Raw genomic sequence first — 16102 nt, 5'->3', positions numbered from 1 at the left:
GACATAAACTAATGGGGGCAGAACCAAAAATGAGCTACTGTCTACAGCCCGCTCTCCTTCAAACGGTCTTCTTCGCAAGCATAAAGTAAATGTAATTATTGTCATTGTTTCTTTGTTCTCTTCCAGGCTAGCACTTCATCAGCCTGAAAATTATGACATTTCCTGAATGTGTTTCAATGGCTTCTTAACCTTTCTAGTTCCTGAGTGCCGGTACAATGGTACGCTGCACTTGGAGATTTCAGCAGTGAAGAGGTTAACACTCAAAATTGCTAATAATAACAACAGTATTCACTGAGCCACATAATCACTCACACAGAATATCAATCCAAAGTCACTTAAAATTCAAAAGAAACCACTGTATTTCTTTAAGGAAGCGACAGCATTTAGAAGAATATTCATCATTCAAACAACAGGCCAAAATCTGACTTACTGCTGAGTTTATCTAATTTTAATTGAGCAATATGAAGGGCTAGCTTTTGCTCTACCTTAGGTCAAACCTATTTTGTGACATGTCCTCTAACACATGCCCAAGCACTGGACAAGGTGTGACAGCCAGACCTCTTGCACAGTGCAAATGTCAAGCGTGGAAGGGGATATGGAGCATTTCTGGTAAATAATTTGTTTCTTCCTCTCTCCTTTGACTGCTGCTTGTTTGTTGTGCTGTTACTCAGCCAAACTAGCTTTGCAGTTGAGTATGTCAAAGCTCTGGGCAGAAAAACAGCAGCTAATATATGTTAGCAAACTCCGGAGAGAAAAATAGTTTCTGCCACTTAAAACTGCAGAATAGAATTGTGCATTGCCTTCTTCTCGGTCTTATTTTGCCTTTCCAATTTCTATGCTTGGTTTGCACACTGCCTGGCAGTGTACACCTGCTTCAACATGTGTGTCAGGAGCCCTCTTTGCTGTCAAATCCCCTTCCTGCTTCTTTCAGCACATCTTCTGTCTCCCAGCTCACCTCTGCAAGCGAACGTCCCTCTCATGCCTAACCACGTTTCGGCAGCCATCTTTCAAAGATGTCAGGAACAGAAACAACATCGGCCTGTCAAAAACACATGACTGTTTCACAGTTCAAGGGGCAATGTTCTCTTTCACATGTGAACAACACAGAATATAATGCACACAGAAGGGGATGAGAGGGACTTCCGCTTATAGACCCAGATTCAGGATGGGGGGGGGCTTTTACTGTGACCTCTTCAGCAATCACCCGTATCTCTATAAAACTCAAGCACCCATTTCCCATGATCTAGTATCAAAATGTGCTCTTGGGCAAGTAATACCTTCAAAACTTAAAGAATTGCAACTGCAACACTGCAAGAATTGCCAGTTAATCAAGGGCTTCATGGCACTTTAAAGAAAAGACAATCGATGCATCTTTTGTTTCTTCCTTTATGTGAGACTTCATCTATGGAAACTTCATATAAAAGATACTGCAGGTGCTTCAGCACTTAACTATAGCAATTATTTTTTGTTTCAAAATGTATTGTTTCTAGCAAAAGTAATCCATTTGTCCTTAAAAAATGGCTCAGTTAATGACTGAAAAGTGTAGAAAACAAACTTAATTCTCTTTCCTTTTCCACATAGCGCAGCTGTTAATTGATTCAGAGGGGTACTTTGTCTGAGTTTAGCATCATAAACAAACAGGGAAAGAACTAAGATTTTAAAATCTAGGTTTACAGCCTGATGATTTCTTGTGAAATTTCATGAAATAAACCTGCCTCTACAACAGCTATATACAGTAATATTTCATGGATCCGAAATACTACATAGATCATGGGGCACTATCATTAACGAAAGCAGTCTTGGAGTAGTTAAATGTGCAAAATCTTCTGTAATATCTCTTTGGTTCACATAAGTATCTTAGATCTGCCCTTCAGCAACTAAGTTCAGACTTAAAAAAAACTCCAAATTCTTTTTGGCATTTTAAAATAAATATGAAAACATAAGAATCAATATCAATTTTGCAATCAAGTAAGACAAATTGTACTAGCTTTCCTTTGAGCTTTCAAATCTGTTTATGACTGTATATGTACACACATATACGTAGATAAATGCATGTTTCATATTCCCGTACCACTGGGTCCATCTCATTCAAACTATTGCTCTGGAAATGAGGATTCTCAGAGACTAAATTCTCATTGGTTCAGCTAGATCCAGCTGGTGAATGGTATGTTCTGTTTGCCTGTTCACTACATTAATACTAATATATTAAAGACTGAAAAGCAAAGATTAGTGTTGGCAGAAACTAAAAAAATCCCTGCCAGGGCACTGGAATGGAGCCTGACAACAACGGTGGTGGCTCAGCTTCTGGTTAAAGGGCAGCAAGTTCTTAGAAAAGCACCACAACCGTCTGAGCAAATCAGTGCTTGTGTTGGCTGCCTCAGCAAGGAACCTTGACACAAGATGGTAGAACCAGGGAGCTCTTCTCCAGGCCATGAACGGATGGTCTTTCTGCAGCTCAGGGTACAGTAAGGTATTACTGCTACCTCCAGGATCTCCTGGAGCCTCTTGGAGCTTTGTCTCCATCCTTTTGTGCAACATTAAAATTCAGCATTAGAGAAGATCCTGCAAACCCTCCTTAATCAGGCTTGAGCAAAAATGAGCTGATGTCAATTAAGTGAATTAAACAGAAGGTTTGTCTAACCTGCCTGAATGCATCTGAAGTAACTGGGAAGAATGCGCATGAGTCATTCCCCTGACAAAACTGGGAGCAAAGACTGGAGGAGGAGCCCCAGCTGGTAGGTAGGAGGTAAGCAGCCGGGTGCAAGGGAGATGGGAGGCCCCTCCAGCTGGTCTGCCCAGAGCCTCAGGCCAACAGCAGGGTGCTGTCTTTAGAAGCAAAACTGAGGCGGATGTCATGGTAAGGGTGGCTGCATGGTTGCCAGTCATGCCATAGGTACACTGTTATACACCCATCACTTAAGAACACGCTGTATTAGATTTAAAAAAACAGAGTGATAAAATAAGCCTAAAAATTATATATGCCTTACTGCCATCTTCAATGACTTTCAAAATCAACTGAAGGGAGAGAAGAGAGATCATCTGTACGCTACAGAAAGTTGACATGAAAGAGGATGAGAAATCTGTGATCCTGAGGTTTTGGTAGATTCTGGCATATGTTATCCTTGCCTGTCATTCCCCACCCCCTCTGGAGAAGAGAAAGGGAGATGCTGCATAGGGTTCCTCTGTATCTACGCTGTTTTGTCCACCTCCTGTGCTTGGAGCATCACACGGACCGGTGCTACAAGAGGAATTTTGTCTCTCTTTCCCCAACACCTGGAGTTGCATTATTTGGACATTCCAATATACAAGCAGATCATCGAAACCCAGCACGTAATGAAAACCTCCTTATATTTAGTGGAGCTTTTTCACCATCTTGAACCAACTGTTGGATAGGTTTTCCCCTCTGTATAGAAGAAGGATGTCTAAGTACAGACTGTGCTTGCACATAGATCCTATTTGCTCTGGGCTGAGCCTTCTAGAAAGATTCAGCAAGCTGTGCAATCTTCTTCTTATACAATGCACCTTTCCATTAAAAATCTGGAGACAGTTTTTAGGTGTAAGAACATACAGAACAGAAAGTAAAGACAGAAAGGCAATAGAGACAAATCCTTTTCCACAAGCTCTGTGAAATCTTTTCTCAAAATAACTTTGGAGAGGTTTTACTGCCAGTTCATAATGTGGATGAATCACTTCTGATATTTCTGATAAAACAATATTCAAAACTTCAAAATCACTTCCAATTCATTTATGCCACCACTTAATTAGGGCTTCTGCAACATGTTACAAGGACGTCGTTATCCCCTATAATTGTATAATAATTACAATTTTTAATGAAATAATTGCAAGTACACTAGATGTGTAGATATAATTATGGTAATTACATAAATACCTGATTTTTCAGCTAATAATTAAAGAAGGCCTTTACAAAAAGGGTGAAATTTAACAAATGGAAGCTTTCCAGAACACAAATAATAAATGGCTGTCTGTCTCCTATAGATTTCGCCTTACTAGATTATCTTTCTATATATATACTATATATATGATTTTCCACACATTACAAAATAAGGATGAAAAAATATTTAAACAAATATTAAATCATATCAAGAGACCTCAATACTTTGCCTCTGCAGGGCCTGATCCAAAAACACTGACATTAATGTCGCTTTCTCATGGTTTAACCCCAGCTGGCAACTGAGCACCACACAGCCACTCGCTCATTCTCCCCCGGTGGGACGGGAGAGAGAATCGGGAGAGTAAAAGTGAGAAAACTTGTGGGTTGAGATAAAGACAGTTTAATAGGTAAAGCAAAAGCCGTGCACACAAGCAAAGCAAAACAAGGAATTCATTCACTGCTTCCCATCGGCAGGCAGGTGTTCAGCCATCTCCAGGAAAGCAGGGCTCCATCACGCGTAACGGTTACTTGGGAAGACAAACGCCATCACTCTGAATGTCCCTCCCCTTTCCCCAGCTTTATATGCTGAGCATGAAGTCATACGGTGTGGAATATCCCTGTGGTCAGTTGGGGTCAGCTGTCCTGGCTGTGTCCCCTCCCAGCTTCTTGTGCACCCCCAGCCTACTCGCTGGTGGGGTGGGGTGAGAAGCAGAAAAGGCCTTGACTCTGTGTAAGCACTGCCCAGCAGTAACTAAAACATCCCTGTGTTATCAACACTGTTTTCAGCACAAATCCAAAACACAGCACTGTACCAGCTACTATGAAGAAAATTAACTCTACCCCAGCCAAAACCAGCACAAGCTCAAACCTAATAATCCTATGGTAGCTCAGCATCTCACAAGGCATTGATTTGTAAATTACCACTAAGAGAAGGAAGATGTGAATAGCACCCACAACAGCATACAAACTGTACTCTGATTCCTCTGCAACATAAAGGGACAGATCCCAGACCACCATAAAATGCTTGGGAAAAGGCCCGTGTGCAGAGGAGTCCCTGGCAGCTGCTGAGGGACTGCGAGCCTTCCTTCAGGGCACAGCACTCCAGCACAGCTGCTGCTAAAGCTTTCCAGTCATACCAGCTATGATCTTCTCCCAAAATATGTCTTTTTGGTTGAATCTGCTGGCTATACCCCTGCAAACACAGAAACCCTGCAGAATATTTATTGTCCCTCCATCCCCCTTGGTGGACAGATCTTTACAAGACAATGATATTTCAATAAAGGAACTTCTTCTAGAGCTTTATCAGCTGAAGAATGAGACATTCTTCAGCCAGGTAATTTTCCTTCTCTTCAAACACATTCCTAAGACTAAACTTACTATGCATTTCCTGTACTGTCAGTATGAATAGGAAAGGCAAAAGCCATCCTCAATAAAAAGTGTATAGAAAACTCTACCAGGGCAGATTCTGATTACTGCTCTGATAGCATAAAGGGGTATTAAAAGAATTCCCACAGCAGAAGAATTAGCAACATGATTTACTGTTGCTGCTGAAATGTTTCAAAACACTTTGGCAAAACTCTGGAAGGGAAAATCAGCTGCAGCACCTGCACTATGCCATTTCCATGTGTCTTGCAATTTCTGCATTCACTTAGAGCAGACCTGAGGTGGCTCCAATTCTGGCCAGAGACCCCTCTGGTCCCAGCAATGTGTTAGAATATAGGTGCAAACATGGCTTAAAGTCAGCTTTGCCCCACTTCCCTTAGCCTTGTGTTGTTCAGTGCTGCTTCTTTTTAGGACAAATCTTCATTATTACAAGCATAAGAAAGTAAAATAAAAGATAGTAATATTAAAACAGAAGGAAATGGTTTGATATCCCAGAAACAAATCTCATTTATGTTAAGCTCATTAAAGTAGTTGGGTTCTGAATGCAGAGTATATTTAATAATACTATACATATCAAAGTAGAGAAGACACGTAAATTTGACAACATAAAGTTAAGTAAAAATGAAAAGGGCTAAAGAACTATAAGTGAAAAGAATTTGAAAAAAAATTTAATTATACTGGAGCAATATGCAAGCTATAACAGATAGCAAGCAGATAGATGCAAGCAGATTATTAACATTATAATTGAGATGATCCTTAACAATGGTTTGACACATGTAAGCATCACATTTCAAGCTTCAAAAAATATGCAAAGAATACTAAACATATTTGTATCCATGTGTATTATAAGGAAACAAAGAAAAGAAGAGCATGAACACAGAGAAGAGCAAAGGAATAATACTACAATACAGGGAAAAACTGACAAAAAAAGCAAGCAGAAAATAATAGTTATCCAAAAGTTATATTAGTTACTCAAATGTTTCTCCTGAAAATGTACAATTATACTTATATAGCTATTTGTTATAATATTTGTCCATTCTGGCTTTAAATGATAAATTAGAAACTAGCAGATTGAAAGGAAAACCATCTCACAGTGGTTTACTGAGTACAACTGGTCCAACCCAAGAAAGGCCAGGGGAAGAAGCACAAACCAGTCTTATCCAACTTAGTATTATCAGGGTAACAGTACTATTTTAGAGCCTGTGTGTGGGAGGATGTAGAAAATGAAAAGAAAGCAGTAAAATAATGGACAAGGAATGGAATTAGATCAGAATTTAAGACCTGTTAGAGCTATAAGCACTGTCAAGATATATGAACAAAGCAATGACAGCACGACGACTGTGTGGTCAGCAAGAGCTCAGAGCCTGAACAACCAGACATTTACAGAGGACTTTGACCAGTGTTGATGGCATTTAAGATGACTGGAGTCTTAAAATGCAGTCTGCAAAGTCTTCTATTGTCAAGCATTGGCTCACCCAGAAAGACGACTGTAGAAAGTACATCAGAGTTTAAACATTTTATTTCAAATATGACATAAACCTACTGCACATCTTTGAAAAATGCTGTTAACTGACACTAACAGCTTTAGATTGTGAAAGGATGAAAAGGTCTGTACAAGACAATGTTTGCTTCATTATCTTCTTCCATGTATTACTAGTATAATAGGAAATGCTGCAGTGGTATCTGACGAATGAAAAACAGGAATACAGTGCTTCAAAAAGGAATAGAAAAATAGAACAATCTTGGTGTCTTAGTGCATAGCACTGGAGTTCAGGATTACGGACTACATTTGTGCCTGCTGATACCACAGAGATGAATTCTGGCCTCACGAGGCCAGAATGAGGATGGAGGCTCTTCAGCCAGGAGCCAGCAAGGGTGAATGGTGGCAAAACTTCAAATGTGTGCAGGCAACTACTGACACAAATATACTACAGGCAAATAATTCATTATGAATTTTCAAAGTGGCCTGATGAAGATATACACCCTTTGTAACGGTTGATATACACCAAAATATGCACTAAGGTAGCTCTGTGGGCTTTGACGCTCACTCTCAAGTCACCACGAGCCCTGGCAATGGTCTGCAAAGGCATGTTGTTAGCCTACTGGCAATGCAACGTATTTTGACATAGCTCAGTCTACAGTGATGGAGGCTCACACCTTAGATTTCATACTTTTCATTTATATGGCCATGCAGAAAGAATATATCGATCATTTTTGACAATATACCATCTACAAGTCCATTACTTTGATATTATTTTCTACATCACATATTTAGAAAAAAAGAATCTGATCACTGATTGACAATTTTGCCAGTGGAAATACACATTTTAACAGGTCTCAGCTTTCCCTTTTCTGGTTGATTTCAGAGCTGAAACAGGTATATAGAAAGAAGTTCATTTAATGAAGTCCGTAGGAACTGCACATGTTGCATTAATTCCTCTTTTCCAAAATTTGATGCTAAGTAAACAGTTCTAGGATAGTTAAATGGAGTATTGGAACAAACACCCAACAGAAACACAGGGTAACAGGCTAAACTGGGCTCTTTTCATTTCTGCTTAGGGTTGTAAAAAATATTTCATACTGCTAAGCTTAAAAGCCTTAAAGTTATCAGTGCCATTTACAAATCACAACTGATGTTAATTCTGAACATATTCTCTATTGAAAACAATGAATGTTCAAAGCAGGATGAGATTATAGCACTGTCATTTGCATTTCATTTCCAAGAATGTATTTGTATGTATGTATATATGTTCCTATGTGTCCATAGTAACCACAGCCATAACCCAGAAAGTATGGTGTTGGGAGCTTTGCTCTGAAAATCAAGTAACCCATTAGGAGACATAAATATTAATAGAGCTGTCTAATCCTACGCTCTCACATGAGGTAGTTCAGATCATGATTCTTTGCATTTAAAATTTATTCACTGCACCGACTAGAATAAGAAACAGAATCCACGTGTGAAGAAGTCACTGACGTTGGGTGGTCTCTTAGCCACTGACAATTACTAAACATAAAAGTGAGGATCAAGTGATTTCTTTCCTTATTCTACTCCCAATTCTCCTACAAATACTAATGTATCCAAAACTGCATGTGCCTAGTTCCATGACATTGAGTATATATCATATTCTCTACAAAAACTACACCTGCACATTTTCACATTCAGATATCTTCAGGCAATATGAAGGCTTCAGTACAAGTTCATAAAAAAGAGCATACTACCATCCCAAGTGCAGAACACACAATACCAGGGGTTTCTTTTAGTGGTCTCATTAGTGATCATTTTCAAATTTTCTTTATGTAGTTGTCATTAAAGTAGGAAATTCATCGTGCAAACTGTTGCAACGCAAAGAAATTAATATAGAGTATTAAAAAAAACACAGGCATGCAGCTAAAGCAGGATGCACAGTCCTCCTAAGAGATAATAAGTTACCCTGTCATTCTAGATCACAAGTAAAATATTTGTGCTTTGACTATAAAGTAAAATAGAGATCTGAAATACCAAACAGTGCAAACTATTCAGGTATTCCCTAGAAATGATGCAAAAGTTTGTCAGGAAATTCAGGAAATACCACATAATCAACTATATAATTAATATCAGTCAGTAAAATGGTGTTACCTGCAATATAGCCTAGGTTCTATTAAAATTTAGAATTATGGCATCTATCCTCTAAAAAAAACAACACAAAATTAATTAGATGCCTTTGCACAGATTTCCTAAAACCAGCCCTAGCGAACAGAGAGGTTTCTGCTTGTATACGTACCCATAACATTTGACCTTCACGTACCTGAAGCAAAAGACACGAAAACAGATGATCTCTCTTTACCTACTGAATCAGTAAATTGAAGATGAAGTATACTGAAATATAGGCATCCATATTTAGCAAAAAGCATGCTATGTTGTCTCATTCCTTTTCACCCAGCTCCAGCCTACCATTTTGTAGTCTCTGCAGTGTGCATGTCCAAATCCCACCAACAGGTGGTAATGGTTATAATGCTCATTACAATCTCTAGCATGACTGAGGGATAGAATTCCTTTCATTTCTGCATCTATCTTCATCAGATTACTCCCTGTTCTTCAAAATTTTGAATTTTCTCAGGTCCCACACCTGACAATTAAGTATAGATACTAATTTATTTATCTAATTAATCTATTTCATGCAATAAGAAACAATCAAGCAATATATACGATAGCATACGGTTGTTGGTTCAGTCACTTTGAATTTATATATCCTTTATTAATTAAAAAGATGGTGTAAAAGCCTGCTGCTTATTTTCGTATTTTCTCTTTCCAGTAATTTTCATCACTTAATATAATGAAATGACTGCAATCTAAAAATCCAGCAAAAGAGGGAATATTGGGCCTTTCTTCTTTCTCATACAAAACCAATGCTATTTCCAAGCTGCTGTTGCTGCTAAGATGCTGTGACTCTATTGCAACTTTGTTCTACAACATGATTCTTTTTACTACTAGGTAAGGGGGAAATCCATGCCAAAGATAATCTTAGGTTATATACAGGTGAGTAGAGCATGAGTTACTCGAAGAACAGAGATTTCTACAGGATGCCAACTGCCCAGGCTGAAGGTATTCAGAAGTTCTCCGCACTTGTCGACAGGAAAAGGTAGGCTTCTGCTGCTTTTTATTGTGCTGTGTGTGCAGTGAATTCAACTGGAAAGGTACCTACTGAATTTCAAATAACTCCCTCTTTATTCTCCTTCAGGCTCACAGGACAATAAACATGACTTTCTCATCTACTGGGCTCTCCCTCCCTTTATTTTTGCTATTTTTCTGATTTTGTTTTTTAATATTCTCTCATAGGAGAAGATGCTTTCTGAGAACAATGATGGAGATCTGCATCTTTATTTATGACTTTGTGAATCAGCATCTGGGTGATAGGAAGTGAAAGTTGCTCAGCTAATTACACATGCTTGATGAACTGAGTAATAACTGCTGCAGCACTGCACATTAATTGAATGCATATAAATGACAGCAGTTATTCTAACTTGAATGATGTGTGAAGAAGTGACGTTGCTCACAGTACCCTGATTATCTTTGTTTCCAACTTTGGGAATCCAGCTTAAACAACTGTATTTTTACAGCACTGAGCAAAAATTCCCTAACAGAAAACATTAGAAGTTGCCTCAAAGCCCAACACTTTAAAAACAAATTGCCTTAAGTCACTGAAAGTGGATTTAGACATCTAAAAAAGCATACATTGAGCAACTACAATTAACAATTAATAATTAACAACTAACTACAACTAATAGCCAGTAGGAGCTGTAAGAGCAAAACCCTTGGAAAATAAGGCCACCTTCATTTAGATGCCTAGATATCACCTTAAAAGCCTAATACAGAGTTTACAGAGTTGAACTTTGCCCAACTCTAAACCATTTCCTGCTATGACACTTTCCTAAAATGTATTTGTTCTGGAATGACAGGGACATACAGCAACTGATATAAAAAATACGGATTACAGCTAATAGGCAACCGTGTATGTCCACACTAATCTGTTTACCCTAAAAAGTATTCTAGATTCAAATGTAGCCCAGCTATTAAATAACACATTATTTTAAAGAAGACAATAAAGAAAAATAATTTGATGTACAACAAATGTGTAAAGTATTACAAGATTAGCACTTTAAACTAGTACCAAACACCTACTTTAAATCAGCACCAAAATATACCTTCTATATCACATATCACTTGCTTCGGGAATTTGCAAATGTTCACAAAGAAATCTGCAAATTCTTCCATACTATCTAACATGAAAAGGGTAGAAGCCAAGTTTCCGAAGCTTCCAAAAGCAGCCTAGTTTCCAAAGTACCATGTCACAATATTAAGAGATTTTCGGCTTTACAAAGAGAGCTGTAATCACATAATAAAGGAAATCAACGCTCACTTTTAGAAGTGTGTAAATGAAAAAAAGTGTTTCACATCTACATATCAGGAAAGTTAACACCGTTCCAAGAAAATAGGGCGTATCACGTAGAAAGTCAATGTAGATTTTCAGCTCTGCTTTGCTACAATACATCATAGCCATTATGCTACGGCACTGGAATACGGAGCTGTGGAGCCGTGCCAGCAACTTCAATGGCAATAGTACCAGGCCCCAGGCATATGAGCTACCTCCTGCGCATGCATATACAACATACTGTATCTACGTACGAGTGACAGACACACCTCTAAACCATGAGGCCAAGACAGAGAAGCTGCCAATAAGGTCAGCATGAGATAGTGCAAGAGAGATGATCAGGTGCAACTGAGTTCAGGCTTTACAAATGTTATCTTCTCATCTGCTTTACACGGTCCTCTCTTTAAATACCTTTCTGGCTTCGTTAGGACATGATAGTCCCTAACAGCTCACTTCACAGCACCAGCAAATCAGCCTCTTTCAGCTGTATTATTCGTTCTTCCTTCGCAAGGTTTTGATCTTTCCCCCATTTTTTTTTTTTGTACACTTTATACATACCTCCTTTTCTACAAATTTTCTTGCCGGGTTTTCTGGCACATTCCTTGGATATTCTTTTGACTGAAAAATGAATAGAAGACTAGAAAATAACATGGAGCTCCATCACAGACAGTAGGAGCATGCAACACCACTATCTAACTTAAATATGACCTGCTTTATTAGGTGCGGAAGATTCTCAACTCGTTGTGCCTGCACATGCAATGGATAAGGTGTTGATGCATCTTCCCAGAAGTCAGTGGGTGGCAATGAGAATTAGGTACCAACTTTGACCTAAAAGTACACGTGCTGTGGGAGAAAAAAATGAGTGTAGACAGAAAGAAAAAAAAAAAAAAAAAAAAAAAACAAAAAACAAGGACAGATGCATACACAGAAAAGCAGCATGCATACATATAATATGCTGGCATGCAAACACAGAAAGCCATGCAAGCTACCAGTACATGTGAATTAATATTGTTAGAACGTCTAACAGGAAAATAAAAAGATCTCCCTGTTTTGCCTGCTATTAACTCACCATCCTCGGTTGGGACATAGATATTTAAATAGAGGCAGTCTTCATTCTGATCTTGTACATAGGTGGAAACTACATCCAAGTTATTAGTAAACCACACGGGAAGCATGACTTCAGGCAGTCTGCCTTCTATAATGTTCTGGGGACACACTGGAGCAAACTGAGTGGTATTTTTGATATCTCCCCAGGGAGACGGAGGCTCAGGAGGTTGAAAGCGGCGCTCCCCTGTTGGAGGGGCAGCATACGGAACCCCAAGAAACTGAATAACGGGTCCCAAAATTTCATTATTAAGTTCCTTCTTTATCCCTCTTATCTTGCCAAAGTTGGTGGTCACCACTGGGTTGGTATCATCCAATTTTTGGGAGGACACAGCTGCAGCGTGAAGCAAAAATCCAAGTGTACAAAAAGCAAAAGTGGCATTCAATCCCATGTGTAACAGGCGGACTATCATCACTCTCCATACACAGTTCAGCCACATGGATCTTGGAAAGGCCATGGTCCCACATTAGTTGTGTAACTACAATGAAGCAATCTGATTTGTATCCACTGGTGTAAAAACAGGGCAACCGAAGGAAACAGATCAAGTTTCCTAAATAGGTGCCTGTCAGAAAAATCTCAAAAGGCTTTTCATGCGGTAAGTATCTTCCATTGATTTCACACTTATTGAAGCTGCATCTTCACTCAGCACTATTTATCAGACTACATCCTATTGACAATTCTGTTTTCCATAGCAGCAATATGAAGAGAGTAGCCATTTACTGCAGAATCCCCTCTTATAAATCAAATCCAGTTAGCCGCAGGTCTATGTCCTGGAGAAAATGAAAATAAATCATTAGTATGAAAGAGCTAATATGAGCAGAGTGATAACTAGATGTTTCACAAGTTATTTACATACATTAATAGTTGCTAGAGTCATGTAAGTAAAATTGCAGTAGTTTATGGGTCCATGAAATGGCAGGTGAAACACTGATTACTGGATTATCTATAATGTCACCTGTTGAAGTTACAGAGATTTTTCAGAAGAAACAAGACTCACAGAAAATACATTTTTAAAATTCACCTTTTTAAGAATAAGCAATTTGCTGCCAGGCTACATTACATAAGTGTTTATCTTAATATTTTGTTTAACTTAATCAGCTCATAATCAATTTTCACCTTGTTTGCACAAGTTGATTTATCAAAACGAAAGTAATTATTTCTTAAAGCAGAAGATAGTGAAATTAAGATAGGCATACTGAAGGCTCAGATGCATTTTATTTCATTAAAAGCAGATTATACTACATACAAGCATTTTTTTGTTCATTTTAAAATACAACTTCTGATTAAAACATTGAGGCAACTGGAATATATTTGTAAGGATAACATGAATTACTGTGCTTATTCATGATAACCTGATTTACCATACTTTATATGGTTTTCTTATTCCACAAGTTTCTGATAGCTGATGAAAAACACCTACAGAGTGAAATGTTCACATCAATGAAGGACCAAAATCTGCTCCCACTGAAGTGAATGGCAAACTCTGAATTTGCACAGAAGTATAACTGGATGGACCTCAGTGGTTTTTTTCAAAACCGATTTGGAAAAGGGTATGAACAGACAGTTTAAGGATGGAGCTGTGTATCACAATTTTTACTTCAGACCAATCCTGCATTCCTTATGAACTACTGACTTTGGTGAAAAATGAAAATGCATGATGAATGCGCTCAATCCCTACCATCCTTAATTTATAAAATAAACATTCCCATAGGACAGTAGAAATCTTATCTTTCATATACCCACATGCTGACTGAACAATATCCTAGAAAAATAATCAGTTAGGATCAGAGTCTGTATAATCTCAAATTCCAGATTTTATTTTCAACTACTTTAGCTCAGAGGTTGTCACACAAGGCTGTGTTCCAGCACTTCTGAAAATTGCTCAGTGCATATCATTATATCTTCCATATTCATGTTAAACATACTTCCAACACAACTTACAATATCCTATTATTTAAAATGCAGTGTTATGCACAACATAGCAGTGTAATCTTACACTCCCTATTAAGCAGTGTGTAATGCACAAGAAATGTGTTTTGCTTTGTATAGGAAACATTTTAAACCACCTGCTTTTGAAACAGCATTGGCAGCTTTAACGAGAATTGTTTTTTTATCATGTCTATACACATTGTAGAAAGAATCCAAAAGAATGCCTTGTCTAATAGTCAGACTACCCTGCAGTTTGGGTTATTAAAAAGGAGATTGTAAAAGCTATATAGGACAGCAGGAGATTTGGTTCATGTCTAGTGTTCCCTTAGCTCTGAACAATCTATCTCAGAAGGCAATAAGGAGATAGATGAAGCTTTTCCACAATTTTCTCTCTCCCTTTCTTTCTCTGCTAATTCTAACACCTTCACTGTGAAACTGCATTAACAAACAGGCTTACATCCTTCATTCTCCAGCTTCAAATTCTCAGCATTTGCTGGAAACACACCAATTTAGCTGCAGAAAATAATTCCCCAAATTTGGTGTACGTGTTTGCATTTAGTTTAATAAACTTACACAGAATGGCATGCAGACAATTGCCTCTTGGAAGACTGTTGCTTTGTTGCATTTCAAATTTTGAAGGTAGTAGAATATTACTTGAGAAATAGTAAAGACAAAGTACATAGACGGGTGCCAGAGCAGAAGGCACCTAGTATAACTTTGCTCTTCTGAGTTGATGTACAGTAGGTCATCAACCTACTGTAAAGAAAGATAGAAGCTTATTCCTTAGTGGTATTCAAAAACCTCCACAAATATAAACCTTTTCCACTAGGTCTTGAAATTTACATCTGGGTTTTTTTCCTGTCAGGAGTAGAAAAATGTACTCTCTCTTCTTTCTCAGACTCAAACTTGTAAATAGCAGGAACTTAATCTCAGTAGCCCTCCTGCTAATCTACATGGTCTGGGGAAGGTCTGAGGACAAACCAAATCCAACATAGCTGCACCAGACAATAGCATCCTTCTTCATTTCAAACTGCTGAGTTGGTTCAATGTGGGAAATTACCAAGATGCTACTAATAATTCATTTAGCACTTTCATTCTAAAAGTCTTAGACCTGTTTTCAGACTTAAGACAACTTTTGAATACATTTTTGATACCTAAAATGGTAAATTCAATGTAAATGTAAATTCAAAGTAAATCCTAGAGCTGGGCTATAGTTTTAAGCTTGTCCATGAGCTGTTTTGCCATTGCAGCTGAACAACTCTGCTGTGATCTAAAGTTCTGGTTTGCCTCCCATGGACAAAGTTTTACTCTAAGACAGAGACAGGAGGCTAAAAAGGTAAGAATATAACTCAATGCTGTGTTTGGCTATTCTTAATTAACTAACTATTGGGTAGTAGCTAGCTTCAGTGAATAAATTTATAGGCTATACAGGGCAGTAAATTGTAAAGCACTTGCAGAATTGGAATCAACAGATTTTCATTGTATTTGTAACTTGAATTTTGGATTTGCTTTTTTTTCCACAAGCCTTTCTTTTTAAATGGCTAAGTAACAGTTTATTTTTGAGACGGAGAGATCAAACATTCAAGCCTGTCACTGGCTGCCCTGAAGCTATAACATTAAAAACACAAAGTCACGCAAATAAAGAGAGAGACTGAGATTACTCAAATCTTTTGAGATTTTTACACCAACATTTTATTGCCAGCACTAGGTGGAAAGGCAAGCAGGGAAGCCAGCCTGGAGCATGTCTTACTTGTTGAGAGTCAATGTTGGGCAAAATTTTCTTTGGTCCTCCAGCAGGTGATCTACATAGGACTTTCCCTTGGTATCTGGACTTGACTGAACACGTATCAGTGGAAAGAGAGAGAAGCAATAAAAGGAGCAAGG

The 16102-nt window shown here is 38.2% G+C and overlaps 1 protein-coding gene across 6 annotated transcripts in view; it reads right to left on the bottom strand.

Annotated features, from left to right (window-relative positions):
• The window catches only part of NLGN1 (neuroligin 1), a 325605-nt gene extending 312662 nt beyond the window's left edge, over positions 1-12943 (bottom strand). For 3 of the 6 annotated variants that reach the window (XM_009333582.1, XM_009333584.1, XM_009333586.1), the window contains exons 1-2: positions 12254-12746; positions 11743-11802 (exon numbers count right to left, since the gene is read on the bottom strand). In XM_009333582.1, coding sequence (XP_009331857.1) covers positions 11743-11802; positions 12254-12746 — 553 coding nt within the window. Of the gene's footprint in view, positions 1-11742; positions 11803-12253 lie in introns of all 6 variants that reach the window. The other 3 variants (XM_009333587.1, XM_009333588.1, XM_009333585.1) reach the window with 2 other exon arrangements.
• Between the last annotated feature and the right edge of the window lie 3159 nt (positions 12944-16102).

Source organism: Pygoscelis adeliae, unplaced genomic scaffold, assembly GCF_000699105.1.
Source record: "Pygoscelis adeliae isolate BGI_AS28 unplaced genomic scaffold, ASM69910v1 Scaffold220, whole genome shotgun sequence".
Taxonomy (NCBI): domain Eukaryota; kingdom Metazoa; phylum Chordata; class Aves; order Sphenisciformes; family Spheniscidae; genus Pygoscelis; species Pygoscelis adeliae.
The sequence above is the reverse complement of the archived record's forward strand: the minus strand, read 5'-3'. Positions and strand labels throughout refer to the sequence as shown.